Consider the following 18,807-nt stretch of genomic DNA (forward strand, 5'->3'; position numbering starts at 1 on the left):
TTAAACTCTTCCAAATGTGCAACACTGGGGCTGTTTTATTTAAGAGCAGCATGTTCAGGCCTCTCTGTTGGCAACAACTATTTATTAACACTGACTGTGTGAACCTTGACTTCCAATTTGAATAGAATGGCTTGCCTTCAGAAGTTGTGGGTGCTCCATCACTGGAGACTTAAGAAGAGACAGGACAGCCACTTGTCTGAAATGGTATAAGGTCTTCTGCTTCAGTAGGAGGTTGGTTGAAGACCTCCAAGGTCCCTTCCACCTCTGTTATTCTGTCTTTTGAACTTGGACCCGGAACTGGCTGATGAATCTTCTACAATCCTTGGACTTCATTTGATCACTCTTGTACCTGCTCTTTTGGATTGGAAGTTTAAGGCAAGCTTTTGGGGACTTGATTCCTCTGCTCTGGGCACGTGTGCAGCTGCACTTACACTTCCTTTTCCTCTTGTTTACTTATTTCACAGATGTATCAGTAAAGTTTGGAACCATCTCTCTAGGGTTTTGTGTTTGCTTGCCCTGGAACAGGACAGGAGTTCATTTATCACAGACAAACAATATGTAAAAAATTATGATAGATGTAGTATATTAAATTCAAATGTTATGGAATACTGAGGGAGTTTCCACGGATGGTGTTTTGGAAAAAAAATATGTTGAATACACTCTAAGTCTAAGACAACTAAAAATGAGCAATATTTGCTTTTACCCTTGCCATCTTCTTCCATTCTGGCATTAATGCTTGGCAGGGACCACACCATGGAGCATAAAAATCAACCATCCAGATTTCGTTATTCTTCCTTTTCTTCACTAGCTCAGCGAAGGTATCTGGTGTTAGGGATATCACTGATGGATTCATAAGATCCTGAAATACAGAATGGAAAAGATTTAATGAAATTCCTTTTCAAATGTATTAACCCTCACCAATCATACCAAACAGTGCTGGGCAATATTGTCTCTCGGGGAGATAGGTAGGGCTTTCTGGGACTAAATATTAAGGTTTAAAATGGGAAAAAAATGGTGTTACACAGTTTACATTTCCTTCTTTGTAATTATTACCTTATGATTATTTATATTTACTTTGTTTCAAATTAAGTTATTTACTAAATGTATAGTAATATATAATGATTTTAATGTACTATGACAACATTTGCAACATTTTTTTAGATACAAAAGTTTCATTAAATAAATTTATGATTGAAATAAATTGTCATTTTTTCCTCATACATATCTTACAGGCCAAAGAGTCTAACACACATCCTTGAATTATTTCTGCCTTGTATACTTCAGCTTTTGTATGATGCTAACTGGACCATAGATGTTCTGATTACATTTGTTTTCCTGTAAAGCTGTTGAGACTCCTGTCGGATTGCAATGTGGTAGAAAATGTTAATAAATAATTACCTCAATAAATTCCAAGATCTGTTCAGCTGAGTGATGTCCTCCATATTCATGCATGTGAGACTGATTGAATACCACAGTAGTTGGATAAGCTCTAATGTTATGCTATAAAAGATCATGAAGTAAAAAGTATTGAGAAATGGCAGGAGGTAGGCCTCCTTTCATTCAGTACTCTGGCAGGCACTTTCTTCTGAAAACTAAACCAAAGCACCCATATCCTATATTACTGCAATCATTTATTTAAAAAAACAGAAGCGAACACAGGTGTCAGATGGGATAACTATTAGTCGGGTTAAAAAAAAGTTTTATATTGCAATTGTATATACTTAAGTCCCAACAAACATGGACAAGACTACAGGTTCAAAGTTATACATTGTAATTCAAAGAACATTGTTTTAACTTCTGTGAAGTGCTTTGAACTTTTTTTTTTTAAGAAGTAGAATTTAACTTAAGGAGATAAAGATATTTCCTGATTATTAAGACCCAAACTCTTGAGCTTTTAACAGTAAATAAGCAATAGACTTATCCAGAGATATCTGTTATCTGGATATCCACCTCTATTATAAAGTTCTATAAAATCAGATAAACTATTCTGACTACTTTCTATGCACTTTATTTTCAAGGTTTAAAGTTCATGAAGTTTAAAAGTTGTAATATCCTCAAAGAATTAGTGTGTCTGTGCATGTGCACCATGCAACTATGTGTCGAAGACAGTCTTTCATATAAACAGAAACTTACAAAAAGATGTAATTTCCCCATTCCCCCCATCATCATATGTTAATATGAGTAAATGTATGCCAGTGTAAGTGTATACAGGTAATGTTACTTGCAACTTACCAAATTGCAAATCCCTTCATGAACTGTACAATCCAATGTCCCAAACTTTAGTTGGCCATACAGATGCTTTGATGCTTTCCTCAGTTCTGGCAATAAAGCCCGGCAAGGAGGACACCACTAGTATCAAAGAGGTAGAATGAAGAAACAAACAAACAAAAAGAACCTCCTCAGTCAACAGAGCAACACAATTTCTGGTTCTTTTTAATCAATTGTTGTTGGCAATTACCTATTCATACATAATCTTTCGCTAAGAGTTCAACTAGAAGGAATGCACAAGAAACTCTGGGCTCAGTTCTTTAAGGATGAATTTATTTCTATGCTTTTATTATTCAACATATGTTTGTGCACTGGCAACACGGAAGTATGATGAGGTACTTTTTTGTGTGCGTGCCTTCAAGTCAGTTGTGATTCTTCCTGACTATCTGGATATGTTCTTGCCGTTTTTATAGGAAGATTTTCAGAAGCGGCCTGCCATTGCCTTCTCTCTAGGGCTGAAAGAGAATACTTTGCCCAAGATCACCCAGCTGGCATTATATTAAAAGTGGAACTAGAACTCACAGTGTCCCAGATTCTACCTTGGTTACTTAACTTAACACACAAAGCTGACTCTTGATGAAACACTTACAGGTGCAAAAAAATCAACAAGCCATGGTTCTTTCTTCTTGCCAGGAAAATTTTGAGGTCCAAGTGTAATGACGTGAGAATTCACGCTCTCCTTGGCAAAGGCCACTAAATCATACAGAATATTTTTCCCTTTAAAAGGAAACAAAAATAAGAGATGTGGTATAGACAGCCACCTACTGTTTGTTCAGCAAAAGACAGAAAGTAGAAGAAAAAGGACTTTCATTCTGAGGAAGGTTAATCAAGTTTGCAAGATCATTGCTTCCTGAAATAGAGTTTTTTTTAAAGAACTCATAATAAATATAGCACTCCTAATGAAAGAAAGCACATGAATGCTACAAGTCGATCTATCTAATAGAAGTATGTTTTAGAGTGCAACTCTCATCATCAATATAAACCAATGTCTCCAACAGACAGCTAGTTAAGGAAAGCTACAAAAGATTAATGATCCAATATTGTGAGAAAGGCTCTTTCAATAACCCTGAGCTTAACTTTAAATAACCTTATGGAAGAATCATCCCTGAATTCTACAACATCCAAATTTTTACTTAAAAGCAGCAAAAATAAGATCAATTCTCTTTCTGGTGAATTGAGAGCAAAATGTTGACTCCAGAAAACCCCAGTACAGGGACAAACTGGCCACTGTGTTAACTAGATCAGATCCAAATGAATTTGATGAATCTGAGGAATATCTATTAAATGATATCTCATCTTTCACCAAATAAAAAACAGTCCTAGAAAGTTATAATCTTGAGCAGGGAAGCAAAACAAGCAAAAGGAAAAGATTGCTTAAATTCATAGAAAAAAAAAAGAAAGTTGGCCATTTTCTCACTCAAAGGGCCACACATACCTCAAATTATTTTCCAAGCTATGTTAAAGCAAGCAGTTTAGAGGATGACAGCAAAGGAGAAAGGAGACGATTCAGAATGGAAAAATGACCAATACAGAAACAATTGAAAACTCTCCTAGTCATATCTTTTCTTAACAATAGCAGTGTTTACTTTTGATATATATCTTAAATATGACATTTGGTACATGCAGATTTTTACTTTTCCACTATGGTTAGAGTGGAAGCCATTTTTCTTTTCTATATATCACATTTTAATATAAAAATGGATAGACCAAAATTGTTGGCCCTTTCCAAGTGTTTATGTTGTGGTTAGCTGGCAGCAGGTGCAGATGGCTGAGGAGAGCGAGGACTCTGATGAGGGGCCACGACCATCAGGGAGTGGTCTGCTGCCTTCAGAGATTGTGGGGGCTGGCAGCAGTGATGAGGTTCCCGAGGAGCCTGTGCCAAGTGCACATGCACGAAGGATTACTCGGAGGAAAGAACAATTGAAGCAGTGCAGGTGACTCGGGAGTAAGGCTATAAGGTAATGGCCCCTCCCTAAAGAGGATAAAAGCCAGATTTGAAAAAGCATTCTTTGCAGAAAGCAAAGAAACTCTGAAGCTAAACTTGTGGATAACTCAGTTCGTATCTGGAGAATCTTGTAAATTAGTTCTTATCTCTGGGTTTTTGGCAGCATCGACAAACAACTTGGCAAGGCTCTTTCTTGTCGGAGCTAATTAGTGGAAAGCAGCCTTTTATCTGTGAAGAAACAGAATTTATTAAACCTTAAAAGGTGGGGGCTACTGCCTTTGTCTATGGTTTGCTCTTCAGGAACCCGGTTGGGTCAGAACAGTTTATGTGTATGTGTAGTAATTCACTAGTAAAGAACTACTGTGTAATTCACTAGTAAAGAATAAACCTGAAGTTTGGAGCAGCTAAGAGCTGCAGGGTATGCCTTAATCTGCACAAGTTGTTATCAGCACAACCGTTATGACCCCAGAGTCCTGAAAATGAAAAAAAAATCTTAATATTATGTGCCCAGCAATTTGATGGAGGATTTCAATAGGTGTTGCAAAAGAGGAGTTGGGGGGTCGGGGGCAGCAGACAGTCCAACCCTCCCCAAAAGAAAGGGCACCAAGTACCACAACATAATAAATCAGAAATAAGCCATATACTCATTTTGTACTTTGATTCCAATTGATTCCAACTGTGAAGCAGCAGTTAAATACATCTGTTAAAAACTAAACTGCCTATCCCAGTTGTAAGTGTAAAAATTGTTTACCATGGTGGATTTCATAGTTATCCATTCCTCGTCCTTTAAACACCACTACACATGGTTCATAAACATACAGACTGTTACAAATATTAGCAGCAGTAAGACAGTCAAACTTCCCAACCTGTGAAAGAAACAGTTACAAGTTATAAGTTTAAGGCAAACTTTCCACAAAATAAATATTCTACTTTCACTCTCATTTTTAAAGCTTGTTTCCTTTTCTTCTTTGTCTGTTTTTTTTTCTTAAGATCTTTGAGTAAGAAATGACCTTTTTTTTTCTTTTTTGGTAATGAGAGCACTGGTCAGTTTTGACATACAGATACAGATAATCAAGAGTTGGAAGGGACCTTGTAGGTCATCTAGTCCAACCCCCAGCCCAAGCGGAAGACCCTACACCATTTCTGACAAATGGCAGTCCAATCTCTTCTTGAAAATCTCAACTGATAGCACTCCCACAACTTCCGAGGACAAGCTGTTCCATTGGTTGATTGTTCTCACTGTCAGAAAGTTTCTCCTTATTTCCATGTTGAATCTCTCCTTGTTCAGTTTCCTTCAGGAAACTGGCCTTCTTGTCTGGCCTTCAGGAGCTTTAGAAAATAGCTTGACCCCTTCCTCCCTGTGGCAGCCCCTCAAATATTGGAAGACTGCTATCATGTCTCCCCTGGTCCTTCTCTTTACTAGACTAGCCAAACCCAGTTCCTGCAACCGATCGTTGTATGTTTTAGTCTCCAGTCCCCTAATCATCCTGGTTGCTCTTCTCTGTACTTTTTCTAGAGCTTCAACATCTTTTTTATAATGTGGTGACCAAAACTGGATGCAGTTCTCTAGGTGTGGTCTTACTAAGGCTTTATCGAGTGGTATGAGTACTTCCCTTGATCTTGACTGTTGATACAACTTAGGATTGCATTAGCTTTTTTGGCGGCTACTGCACACTGCTGGCTCATATTTAGCTGGTTGTCTACTAAGACTCCAAGATCCCTCTCACAGTTACTGCTATTGAGCCTGGTTTCACCCAGCCTATATGTGTATCTTTGGTTTTTCTTGCCTAAGTGTAGGACTTTACTTTTCTCTATATTGAATTTCATTTTATTAGATATGGCCCAGTGTTCTAGTCTGTCAAGATCCATCTGGATCTTGAGCCTATCTTCTAGGAAGTTAGCTATTATTGCCAGCTTAGTATCATCTGCAAATTTGGTAAGTTCCCCTTCTATTCCCTCATCTATGTCGTTAATGAAGATACTGAAGAGTACTGGGCCTAAGACGGAACCTTGTGGCACCCCACTGCTTACTTCCCTCCATGTAGACTTAGACCCATTAAGGACTACTCATTGAGTACGGTTTGCCAGCCAGTTGTGAATCCATCTAGTGGTGGTGCTATCTATTCCACCTTTTTCTAGCTTACTAAGAAGTAGGTTGTGGTCTACTTTATCGGATGCCTTGCTGAAATCTAAATATATCATGTCCACAGTATTTTGCTGGTCTACTAATTTAGTCACTGTGTTGAAGAAGGAAATAAGATTGGTTGGCATGATCTGTTTTTAACAAACCCGTGCAGACTGCTAGTTATTACTTTACTTTTTTCTAGATGTTGGCACATCTGTTTTTTTTTTATTATCTTTTCCAGTATCTTCCCGGGTATTGATGTTAGGCTGATTGGTCTATAGTTTCCTGGGTCTGTTTTTTTTCTTTTTGAAGATGGGAACCACATCAGCTCTTTTCCAGTCATATTTTAACCAATGGGCCTTAAATGCAATCAAAGCCTAGTTTTATCCCAAGCATGTCCACGCTGTTCTAATGTGCAAGTTAGGATCTCAAATCTTGAGACTACCTTGTAACTTCATTATATTTTCTATTGTAGGAGAAAAGAAATATCCAGAGACTTCTAACATTATTGGTGTGCGCTTCCAAATCTATCCCATCCTGAAAGGGCAAAGACTATTATTTTAGATGCTGATTCAGCACATGCTCTAAATCCTCAATGAAACAGCAAGTTAGCTGATGATATCAATATGGCAAAAATGTTTAACTCAAGTCTTCCCACTCAAGAATAACAGATAATCAGAGTTGGAAGGGACCTTATAGGTCATCTAGTCCAACCCCCCGCCCAAGCGGGAGACCCTATACCATTTCTGACAAATGGCAGTCCAATCTCTTCTTGAAAGTCTCAAGTGATGGTGCTCCCACAACTTCCGAGGGGAAGCTGTTCCATTGGTTGATTGTTCTCACTGTCAGAAAGTTTCTCCTTATTTCCAGGTTGAATCTCTCCTTGTTCAGTTTCCATCCATTATTTTTGGTCTGGCTTACAAGGGCTTTAGAAAATAGCTTGATCCCTTCCTCTCTGCGGCAGCGCCTCAAATATTGGAAGACTTCTATCATGTCTCCCCCGGTCCTTCTCTTCAGTAGACTAGCCAAGCCCAGTTCCTGTAACTGTTCTTCACATGCCTTAGTCTCCAGTCCCCTAATCATTCTCTGTACTTTTTCTAGAATCTCAACATCTTTTTTTTTTAACATCTTTAAGAAAAGGACATGGTGACTGGATGAAGATGGGAAGCAAGCGACTAAAAGAAAGTAGCAGAAAGCTTCAAAATGATCAGGGTTTAAAGAAAAAGACACTACATAAAATGGTATTGTCTCTTTAAATCAAAGTCTATTGAGCTTCACACACTTACTTGAATATTTTCAGCTTTAAGGAGAACACTTAATTTCTTAAGGTCATGGGTATCTGACTTGCTGTTTTTGCCAAACTGAAAGAATATTAACCATCGATGGTGGGCCACATGATCCTTGGAAAAGGGAAAAGGCAAGGAAAAACAACTCAGGCTTTTTGAAGGAAAAACATATTAAACAGAGAATAGAAAAAGAGAGCAAATAGATTAGCTGATTTTTCCCAAGTGTATAACGTGTCAGGTTATCTGCGGCTCCCCATATTACTTATTGTATGCGTGCTTTCTCCCATTGAATAACTCTAAATATGTATTTCTTCTTAACTCACGATGCAATTCTATGAAAGGTTCTTTGAAATGTATATTTCTGTGGAGCCAAACAAATGCATGGGTGAATGTGCTTACTTATGCATATATTGTATTAAACATATGGCATAGCAAATTAAACAAATTTAGCAATAATACGTTCATATTATTTGACTTTTCATTCAAAATGTCAGATTTGAGCTTCCCAACCAAAACAGATTTTATTTTCTCCCCTGCTTCTTACATTCTGGTTTAAGCCAGGTGTAAGCTCGGAGCCATTACTAAACCTCAGGAGAAGGCCTGCACATTTTGTAAATGGAATGGGCCATACCGATGACAACAATAGAGTTGGCAACTCTGGAGATATGTGAGAGTCTCAGTTTCAGGAGGGCTGGGATACAGACTTCCTGGTAACATTTGGCAGCAATGAATTTACTGATAAAAATGCCAGTGGGCCACACAAGGCCTCATGTTGTACAGGCTTACTCTACAGTTTAAAAGAAAACATGGCCCAGATGTAAGAAAAGAGGATAGGTATGACCTATTAGGGAAAAAAATGAGAGAATTTAAGAAATAAATAGATAGATAGATAGATAGATAGATAGATAGATAGATAGATAGATAGATAGATACAGATAGCTAAATAAATAAATAAATAGCTAAATAAATAAATAAATAAATGTGTTGCAATGAAGAGAGAGATTGTGAGTCAAAATCTTTACCTCTAAAGTAGATGCCAGGATTGTATCAAAGTCTGGAAGGTGCTTCATGACTTCCAAATATATTTCTCTTGCATCTAAAGAGTTCACGTACTGAAAAGGGTGGAAATCATTAAATAAATGTTATTCAACTGTATAGCAGGTATTTTATTTATACCATAATTTAATTGTTCTCAATAATGTTTCAGTAATTTTAATGCATTTCAGGAGCCATTTCTGCACTCTCCTGAATAGACTAGATGAAGGGAAAAATGTAATAGTAAGAATAAAAAAGTTTTATTTCTTTGCATAGCTTATGTTTACTGCCACTTCTGATACCTTCTCGCTCCTTAAAACATTTCAGTCTTCTTGAAATGATCCCGAGTTAGAGAGAACTGTAGAAATGAGATAACTTTTTTCACTATGTATTCCTTCTTACCCTTACTTAGATCCTGTCAAAATTTCAGAATACACTGAAGGAATTCCAGAAAGAAAAAAATGATTATTTATCAGAAGTGGTTTTGCCACTGTCTCCTTCCTAGGGCTGAGAGAAACTGACTGGTCCAAGATCACCCAGTTGGTTTTGTGCCTAAGCAGGACTAGAACTCAAGGTCTCCTGATTTCTAGCCTGATGCCTGAACCACTATCTCAAACCTACTCAGTATCTACTAATATTAATTATCCTAAATATTTATATTTTGTCCAACATTAGAAAAAGAATACAATAAATACAATACAATAAATAGAATAAAATGGTATTGTTAAGTACTGGGCACTTCAGTACCTTTGGGTCAATTAACCGCCAGAATGCTTACATGATATAAGGCAGTATCATTAGTAAAAATACACGCTCTCTAAAGATATAATAACAATAGCATTTAATTTTATACATTGTCCCATAGTGTTTTGCAGCTCTCTGTGGGTGGTTTACAATGCCAGCATATTGCCTCCAACCTCAGAAACATGGAGGGCTGAGTCAACCTTGAGTTGGTCCGAATCAAACTCCTGGCAGTGGGCAGAATCAGCCTACAATACTACATTGTAACCATTGTGCCAGCAGGGCTCTAACTGAGAACCTCCAGATACGATGGATAAGAAATCTGAGCAACCCAGCTAGCAAGATCATGGACAATGCTGCATGATGATGATAGTTTAGAACAACCTATTTCAAGGGTGCCAGATTGGATAAGGCTGACATAAAGTACAGGTGTTTTCCAACACACAAAACTTTAGTCTTTCTCTGGAATGCCAATAATACCCAAACACTTAAAATTAACAAGTACCAACTGAGCATAAGCAAAATCTTGGAAGAAAAAGATACTAAGATATTTCTTCCTTTAACCACCTCCACCACCACCACCAACTACTCAAGAGTACACAAAGGCAAACCAATGGTAAAACTCATACCAAAACACCTCCTTTCTCTTTATTAGTTAAGGTGGCTCCAGGTGGAAAATACGCTGTTGTGCTAGATGAGATATCCAAACTACCACAAAGCTCACCCTGGGTGGCACAGTCCATCCAGCCTACTTTAACCAGGCCTTCCTGTATTGAAAAACAAGAGAAAAATGAAACACTGAAACCTAACAGAGATACATCACACATATATTTGAATGGCAGGCATGCTTTGCCATCCTGTTTATGCTTCGTTTACAAAATCATAGGAAGAAGTTAGAAATAATGGCCAAAGCAAAGTTAAATTGAGATAGAGGACTCCAGTATGTATCTTGCTCTCTCCCACTGAAGTCAGTGAGATAACGTGTTTTCTTTTGGCCAAATTTCACCAGTGCATTTAAAATATTCTTAAAACAAAACAAAACAAAACAAAACACCAATGCTTACCAACATGCCAGCCAGTTTAAGGCGTGTTCGAGAAGTCAAACAATCTAGACAAATTACATTAAAAGGAGTAAACATCTTTAAAAAAAAAAGGCTTATATTAATCTACATCAACATTTCTCAATCTTTCCATTTTAAAATGTGTGGATTTCAACTCCCAGAATTTCCCAGTTAGTGCTGGGCTGGGAATTCTGGGAGTTGAAACAAACACATTTGATTTACACATTTGTATGTATGTTGTTCAAATACCATTACACAGCTAAATATTCTTTGGGGAAAATTGTTAAGGTATTTCCTCAGCATGAAGAGATTATACAATACTTGGCATTGAATCCTATGAAAAATAGAAAAGATTTCTTCACATGTCTCAACTGAAATACAGAACATACTAAATCGGGGTCTACAGACAACCTTGGCAACTTTAAGCCTGGTGGACTTCAACTCCCAGAATTCTGGGAGTTTTGTTTATTTGTTTATTTATTTATTTGTCAAACACAATATAACAGAAACAAGAATAAACATAAGTTTAAATATAAGAAATAGGAACTAATAATTTGGGGACAATAGGACAGGGATGGTAGGCATGATTGTGTGCTTATGCATGCCCCTTACCTCTTAGGAATGGGGTGAGGTCAACAGAGGTTAGTTTGAGGGTAAAGGAGTGGGGGTTTGAGCAGGTGACAACAGAATCAGGTAGTGAGTTCCAGACATTGACCACTCTGTTACTGAAATCATACTTCCTGCAATCGAGTTTGGAGTGGTTTACATTTAGTTTATATCTGTTGTGCGCTCTAGTGTTGTTGTTAAAGTTGAAATATTCATTAACTAGTAAGATGTTATAACACATGATTTTATGTACTATGCTTAAGTCTAATCTTAGTCGGCGTATTTCAAGGTTGTCTAAGCCAAGAATCTCAAGTCTGGTCCTGTAGGGTATTCTGTTGTGAACAGAGGAATGTAGTACTCTTCTGGTAAAATACTTCTGGGCTCGCTCAATTGTATTTATGTCAGATATATAATGTGGATTCCAGACAGCAGAGCTGAATTCAAGTATTGGTCTAGCAAAGGTTTTGAATGCCCTAGTTAGCAAAACAGTATTACCAGAGGAGAAGCTTCGTAAAATTAAATTTACAACTCTTAAAGCCTTTTTGGCAAAACTGTTGCAGTGAGCTTTGGCGCTTAAGATCATTCAATATGAGAACTCCAAGTCCTTGACAAAGTGAGGGTCATCAACAAGGTCATATCCACCTAGATTGTATTTGGTATATAGATTTTTTTAACCAATGTGTAGGACAGAGCATTTGTTGGTAGATATTTGGAGTTGCCAATTGTTAGACATTCAGACACATAATCAAGGTCTTTTTGAATGACGATAGCATTGACGGCGGTGTTGAATAGTTTTACATCATCAGCGAAAAGGACACAGTTGCTAATAAGTGATCACAAAGGTCATCTATATAGAGTGTAAAGAGTGTGGGTCTTAGAACGCTCCCTTGTGGGATACCGCTGATAACTGGTGCAGGGTTAGGTAGGGCGTTTCCTATTTTTATTATTTGTTGCCTGTTGGTCAGGAAGGCAGTAATCCACTTGTGAAGGGATCTGGAAATGCCATAAGAATTTAATTTTAATAGTAGTTTGTCATGTACCGAGTCAAATGCTTTGCAAAAGTCAATGTAAATTACATCTATTGGTTTACCCTGGTCGAGAAGTATAGTCCATATATTTTTGCAGTGTAGAAGTTGCAAATTGCAGGACAATTTTTTTCTGAAACCAAATTGTTTATTGGAGAGTAAGTTGTTAAGACTCTAGGTGGAAGGTAATGCATTAATAATTGATTCCATAACTTTACATGTGACATAATACAATGAGATTGGTCTGTAGTTTTCAACCAAGCAAGGGTCACCTTTTTTGAAAATAGGGATGACTGTTACTAAAGACCATAGGTTTGGTAAAGAGCTGGGTTCTGAATGATAACACATATTTTATGCTTAGTGATTCTGCTATGGTAGTGGAGAGCTTTTTAAAGAAGAATGCACATAAGCCATCAGGGCCAATAGATAAGTTTTAAGGTGGCGTAGTGCATTTTCTACATTATCTTCAGTAAAATCGGTTTGTAGATCATTGCAGTTAATTGTCGTACGATTAGGAAATGAGTGGCATTACTGTTAACAAAGACTATTGAAGAGGTTTGCCTTAACAGCTTCATCGCTATAATCTTTCCCATTAGGGCCTTTTAGAGGTGGGATGATTTTTGATTTAAGTTTGGTGTTTACAAAGTTATAGAAGCCATGGGTGAATTTTGTGTGTAGAAGATTTTCCTCTTGCTTGCATTGGTAATAGGTGCATTCTGCCTTTATATGTCAGCATAAGGTGTTGTATTGGTATTTAAAGTTAGCTACATGTTTAGTTTAGTTTTTACACCATAAGGATTTTTTTTTAGATTGAAGTTTTCTTATTATTTTGGGTAAATTGTTCTTTTGTTTTTGTTTACGGGGTTACTAATGGAACATATAGTTTAATGACTCTTTCAAGTTTAAGCAAGAAGGCGTTATAATGTTCTTTTGTAGTGTTACAGTCAGAGAACAGAATGTGCCAATCAAGAGATGATAAGTCGGCAGCTATGAGTTCATAATTGGCTTTTTTAAAAATTGTATTTTTGGAGATCCATCATTATGATCCTCTTTTAATGGGTGTAAATTTAGACAAAAGTCAATCATGCTATGGTCACTGTTTGAAAATGGTTCCTGTATTTGAAGGCCATAAATTGAGTTTGAGATATTGCAGAAGATGAGGTCGAGGCAGTTGTTTAGTCTTTTCTAACAATCTATTGTACTCCTATTTTTCCTTATTTAATATTTTACACCCACTCCACCTAAAGCTTTGCAGGGAAGCATGAGACCTAGGAATTCCATATTGTGTTCCCTGCTTTGGTTTGACACTAGGGTTGCTTCTGCCCAATGAGGGAAGGAGGAAGAGCTGATGACCTCCACCCCTCTAAAAAGATAGATTTACAATTATAGAGAAGGTCTAAAATTAACAAGAAAGGGCAAAGGAAACAGTAATGTAGGTATGAGGTTTTAAAAATAGCTTTTCAAAAGACCTGCTAAAAAAGCAAAGACTCCTGCAGGGTTATATTATCTAATTACAGAATCCTGCCTCCTGAAGTTCAAAATATATTATTGAAAATGAATTTAGAAATTCCTATCCTAGAAGCAATTCTAAATATTGTTCTGCTCAGTTTCAATTTTAAGATTTTTTTGGGCTGTTAGAGGAATTAAAATCTCTCATCCATTTTCTTTGATAAGTAAGTATATATTTACCTCCTTGTTCAGTGCAAAAGGTAATTAACCAGCCAATACCAGAAGCAAATGCAGTTTCAACAGTGTTAGCAAAATTTCCTACGGGGAAAAACAGCAGAATGGATTTAGGAATTTGTACCTATTACTTTATCGTTCATAAGGCTTACGTAATATGATTTAGTTGTAACTCAACTTTAAGATATATTTTTTGTAAACATATTTTATAATTTATGAAAGAAACATATTTGGCTAAAATATATCACCTATATTTGATCCAATAGTGAACTATTTATTTGTTAATAGCTACTCACTGTCCATGACTCTGCATTGGGTGAGCTAAAATAATAAACACTAAAAGAAAAACACATGCAATTTGAAAATAAATGCTTATTTGAAAATAAATAAATGTTTACCTGCCCATAGTTCTGTCACTGTGCTTGTGACATACTGCATGGCAAAATTTGTTAAACTCTCTTTTGATCTGTCACCATAAAATTTCACTGGATTCTAAAAAAATGTGGAAAAGCATCCAATTTTAAAACAGTATTTTGTGGTCACGCATATTAACCAATATTCTTGGGAGCTTATTTTTATCCTCCATCTTTGCTACAGAAAGTTTCTTTTTTGAGTTTAGAAGAGGAATCTAGAATAGAAACTGAATTGGTAACATTATCTTATCAATGCTACAGTTCTTCTCCTAGTTGAAATACTAAAAAGATCTACTCCTACCTGTGAAGGCTTCTGTTGCTTAAGACGGTTAATGTCTGATGAGTCTGTGGGGTCTTTATCACTGAGCACTTCCTCTGAATGGATGGTGGAACTGCTGGGCTTTAACGGAGTACCTTGAATTTCAGCTGCTGATTGGGCAGAGAGTTCAGCAGCTTGGGCTTCCTCTATGGCAAGAGCTAGGTTCAAGTCCTTTTTTGCTAGCAAACGTCTTTGGAGCCTCAGGTCCCTGACCCCACAGACAATCTGGTCCAACAACATGTCTTCTAGGTAGTCATTGAACCCACACTGCAAGGCAGCTGTCCTCAGAGCTGCCATATACTCGTTGATTGACTCACCCTCTGCCTGTTTTCTAATTCTGAAGGCGAATCTCCTGGCTATCTGAATAGCTGTGCCTAAGCGGAACAGAGCAACAAGCTATGCTCTATCCTGTCCATTTAGCCCTCACAGATTTGACACATTCTTTGCAATTGGAAAAAATCCAGGGTTTAAATTGCTTAGGGTTTTGGATTATGAAGAGGCTTTTCTTCCCGTTTTCTGGAAGCAAAGAGAATCCTTATCTCTGCTCAATAGAAAGGTTGGGGACAAGCACTGTTAAAAAAAAATTGGGGAGGAGGACACCTTGTACCTCTTTCATGCGCTGCCTTAGTCTTTTCAGTATCGAAGTATGAACAGACCTATTGTTTCAAGTTTCAGCATCAACTGCCTTCTATCACGCTTCTTTCAAAAGAAGGCAATTCTAAATTTAAGACAAATGAAGACTTGGGCAGAAGGAAAAAAAATCTGCCTATTCTGAGAAAATCTAAGGCATCTTTCTCATTTAAGAAATAAATTACTGGGGGGAAACAATCTTCCTTTCAATGTTGCAATATCGTCCTGCAATAGTATTGGAGTGTTTGGGCTTGAGGTTACACATCTCCACGCAGCAAGGACAAGCTTTGGCCCCAAGTCTCTAATAAATGGGGGAAGACTTTTCTTCCTGCCAGAGATCCCCGAGTGCAGTGGAGTTACTTCAAACACTCCTCTATGGAATGTAATGGGGTGCTAGGTTCTGTGCCTACTTACCATTCCACTTTTGAAGACATAGAGGCTAGGGTAACTATTGATTCCCTTACTCCAGCAAAGCATTCTGTTATCGCCACAGTTGACGGCACCAATGCGTATTAATCCATCCATTTCTTTAGCAAATTCTCTCCACTTCAAATGAAAAAAAAAAAAAGATTATTTTTTTCAGCCTTTTATCCAGTTTGAAAATGCTTAAAAAGAATTTCAATATCTGTTCCCTTAATTGTAACTCAAATATACTATTACTAGTACTGTTTATAAAAACCCACATTTTCTTCTTAGGTTAGCTGAAGAATGACATCATTCAACCCCACTACCAAGCACATTCCTTACTCTTGTTTGACATCGCTACATACTTTCACAGATGGTCAAAGTGGCATAGTAATTTCTGATATGACTCCTAGCAGAACTGTTTCAGAAGAAATGGTGGCAGACTGCAAGACACTGACTACATTCTTGCCAAAACATGCAATAGGGCTTCATATGGGCCAAACTGGAGAGCGTTATATAGCTGAAATACAGTCCTGGTCCATGTCAGAAGGATGAAGATTCCTCTTATTCTCATGCCACAGGGTAAGTCTTCACTTTTTCTCTCAATCAGCTCTCTAGGATTACACACACACACACACACACACACACACGAGAGAGAGAGAGAGAGAGAGAGAGAGAGAGAAACTGGGACATTCAATGACAACACACCTACAGTGGCAACCTACCGTGGGTGCTAAATCATGGCAATGTGAACATCGAGGAGAATAGAAATTTACAAACCACAGTTCTCCAGAACCAACAGCAGCATCTATTAAACAAGAAAGAATGATGAAGAAAAACATTATTTTTATCATTGAAAAATTTCCAGGCAAACATAATCAGAGGGAAGTGGGAGCACACAGAGTAGCCTACTCTTCTAAACCAACATCCTCCAGCTGAGAAAGACTTTTCATGTCTTCCAGTCAACTGCTGATCTAGAGATGATGTGAATTGAAGGGTAATATAATGTGGAAAGAATTGGAGTTTCTCTGCAGCCCATCAACATTGGGGGAGAGTGATAGGCTTACAGTATATAAATTAATTTAAAAGGTCTTAAAATGAGACTGAAACTTATAAGTTGCGGCTGAATAATAACTCCCATCATCCAGAGTTACTCACCTTGTTGATTGGGAAGGAACTAGATTCCCTCCCCTTCTTTAAAACACACGATACATGGCTAATTAGATTTAAAGATGACCAGACCGGCAGAACCTAACATCTCCACTGAAAGTTAGCCTATGTTAGAAACACTAATAAGAAATAATAAAGAGAGTGGAGCCTTTGATTTTTAGACCTTCCTTAGAGGACCCCAAAGCTAGGTACTTCTTAAAACTAAATGCTGCATTTGGCAGAGTCTGCTACAGTTCGATTAAATATTCTGGTATGCATTAAGAAAACTGGCTGAAGAACAGGTCTCAAATTAATGCTACAAAAGTGGTTAAGAAACCCCATCAACTCCATGGAGGAGTGAAGTTCTTTTCCGTAGTTTCCCCTTTGAATAAAAGTTGAGAGGAACCTTGCTCTTTAAAAGTGGAACTGCGCAGGTCCTGGACCAAAGGAAGGAGAATACAGATAATACCTGCAGTCTCAATTATAGCTGTCCAGAAACACAGACTATTGTGGCATCCCACTTCTTACAAATCATCATGCCAATTTATTAATCTCATGCATATATGCTCACTTAAAAGTCAACTTAAGATGCATACCATATTCATTTGGCACAGCAAAAACGGAAACAAAGGGAAAGAATTAATATTAATATGTCTACCCTGGATGAAAACAGCATTATGGGGATAAGAGCATAAAATATGAGCTTAGTGGTTAAGTTATTGGCCTAAAAGCAGGGAGACCAATTTTTAAGTCCAGGCTCTGTGATAGTAGCTTGATCACTATCACTCTTTCTCTGCCTACTCAACCTGATAGGGTTGCTGATGTAGGAGAAAGAGGAGAACTGTGTGCCATTTTGTCCTCCAAAATGAAAGGCAGGTACAACACTTACTCCTCATTTAGCAACCACCTTGATTAGCGACTATTCACAAATACAACATTTGAAAAAAATGTTACAACTACTGGATGCACATGACCAAATTTCTACACCTGACAACTGATGCCAGAATGAGAATAATGCTGCTATTGCCTCATCGGAGAATTTTATCTGAATGAAATGTCAGCAAGCAATGATCTTCACAAAGGGTGCATGGATTTCTGTGACCTAATGACTATTTCAGTCAGTGATTATTTTACTTCCAATTTGATAACTGCAATCACTAAATGAATGTATAAATAAAAAAAATATTTGGAGACCACCTCACATGGATTCTGAATGACATTCTGCTATCCGTACAGTAACAACAACAAAAGTCATAGAAAACAATACAATAAAGAAATTGGAAAGCAGAAAATGTTAGGAAATTACATGATCACAAATGACTTACCAAATTCTCCTCTATCTAATGTTATGATTTCAGGATCATCATCATAGATACCTGGTAAAAAAAGCCCTCAGTTAGCATTTTTAGAAGTCCATTTAATCCCACTATACAACATTTAAATAGTAATAACCAATTACTACTCCTTTGCTCATATATACCCAAGAGACCACTAACCCATGAATAACGAGATACTTTAGGTTCTAATAATTACTTTCTTTCTTAGAATATTATATAATAACTAAATATTAGCATAAAAATCCATCAATAGTGGCTATAATACATTTCTTTAAAGCAGGGAAGCTACATGTCATTCATATATACAGTGTAAAGTTTAATTTTTTGCTCAAATGAAATTGAGTTTCATAGCTCATTCTGTCACGCATAATATTGTCAAGCTTCTAACACAGCACATAACAAGAAGATTCATCTTATTATTTTGGTTTATTGTCAAGAATACAAAATACAAAAACTTGGAAAGAAACCAAAGCTCTAGCACTTATTTGTGAGTGTATTAAGACAATGGCTGAGACACAATTGAACCTCTTTTTCCCCTTGTGAGACCAAAGGGCTAACCATCTTTTTCACCCAATAAGACTTACACTGAAATATCCATCTGCTTATTATTGTTTTGAAATGCTCCCATTTTCCCCCAGCAAGAGAGGTCTACCTTAAAGGGCAAGAAATGTTGTTTGTTGAGAAACTCAAAATGGCTGGTTTAAGAGCATGCCTCTGTCCATTTTGTTATAGGATGAAGATAATTGAGAGTTGTGTGTATGAGAAGAGACATAAAAGCA

The 18,807-nt window shown here is 37.1% G+C and overlaps 1 protein-coding gene across 5 annotated transcripts in view; it reads right to left on the bottom strand.

The window, feature by feature from the left end:
• Positions 1-18,807, bottom strand: part of DNAJC10 (DnaJ heat shock protein family (Hsp40) member C10) — a 36,918-nt gene that overhangs the window by 10,399 nt on the left and 7,712 nt on the right. For all 5 annotated transcript variants that reach the window (XM_087919850.1, XM_026696951.2, XM_087919849.1 and 2 more), the window contains exons 5-18: positions 18,017-18,067; positions 16,268-16,350; positions 15,552-15,683; positions 14,174-14,267; positions 13,782-13,859; positions 10,465-10,508; positions 10,030-10,167; positions 8,647-8,736; positions 7,625-7,738; positions 4,965-5,079; positions 2,858-2,985; positions 2,233-2,349; positions 1,399-1,500; positions 704-859 (exon numbers count right to left, since the gene is read on the bottom strand). In XM_087919850.1, the coding sequence (XP_087775976.1) occupies positions 704-859; positions 1,399-1,500; positions 2,233-2,349; positions 2,858-2,985; positions 4,965-5,079; positions 7,625-7,738; positions 8,647-8,736; positions 10,030-10,167; positions 10,465-10,508; positions 13,782-13,859; positions 14,174-14,267; positions 15,552-15,683; positions 16,268-16,350; positions 18,017-18,067 (1,442 nt within the window). The remainder of the gene's footprint in view (positions 1-703; positions 860-1,398; positions 1,501-2,232; positions 2,350-2,857; positions 2,986-4,964; positions 5,080-7,624; positions 7,739-8,646; positions 8,737-10,029; positions 10,168-10,464; positions 10,509-13,781; positions 13,860-14,173; positions 14,268-15,551; positions 15,684-16,267; positions 16,351-18,016; positions 18,068-18,807) is intronic.

This window comes from Pseudonaja textilis, chromosome 1 (genome assembly GCF_049901715.1).
Source record: "Pseudonaja textilis isolate UNSWEBS1 chromosome 1, rPseTex1.2, whole genome shotgun sequence".
Lineage (NCBI taxonomy): Eukaryota > Metazoa > Chordata > Lepidosauria > Squamata > Elapidae > Pseudonaja > Pseudonaja textilis.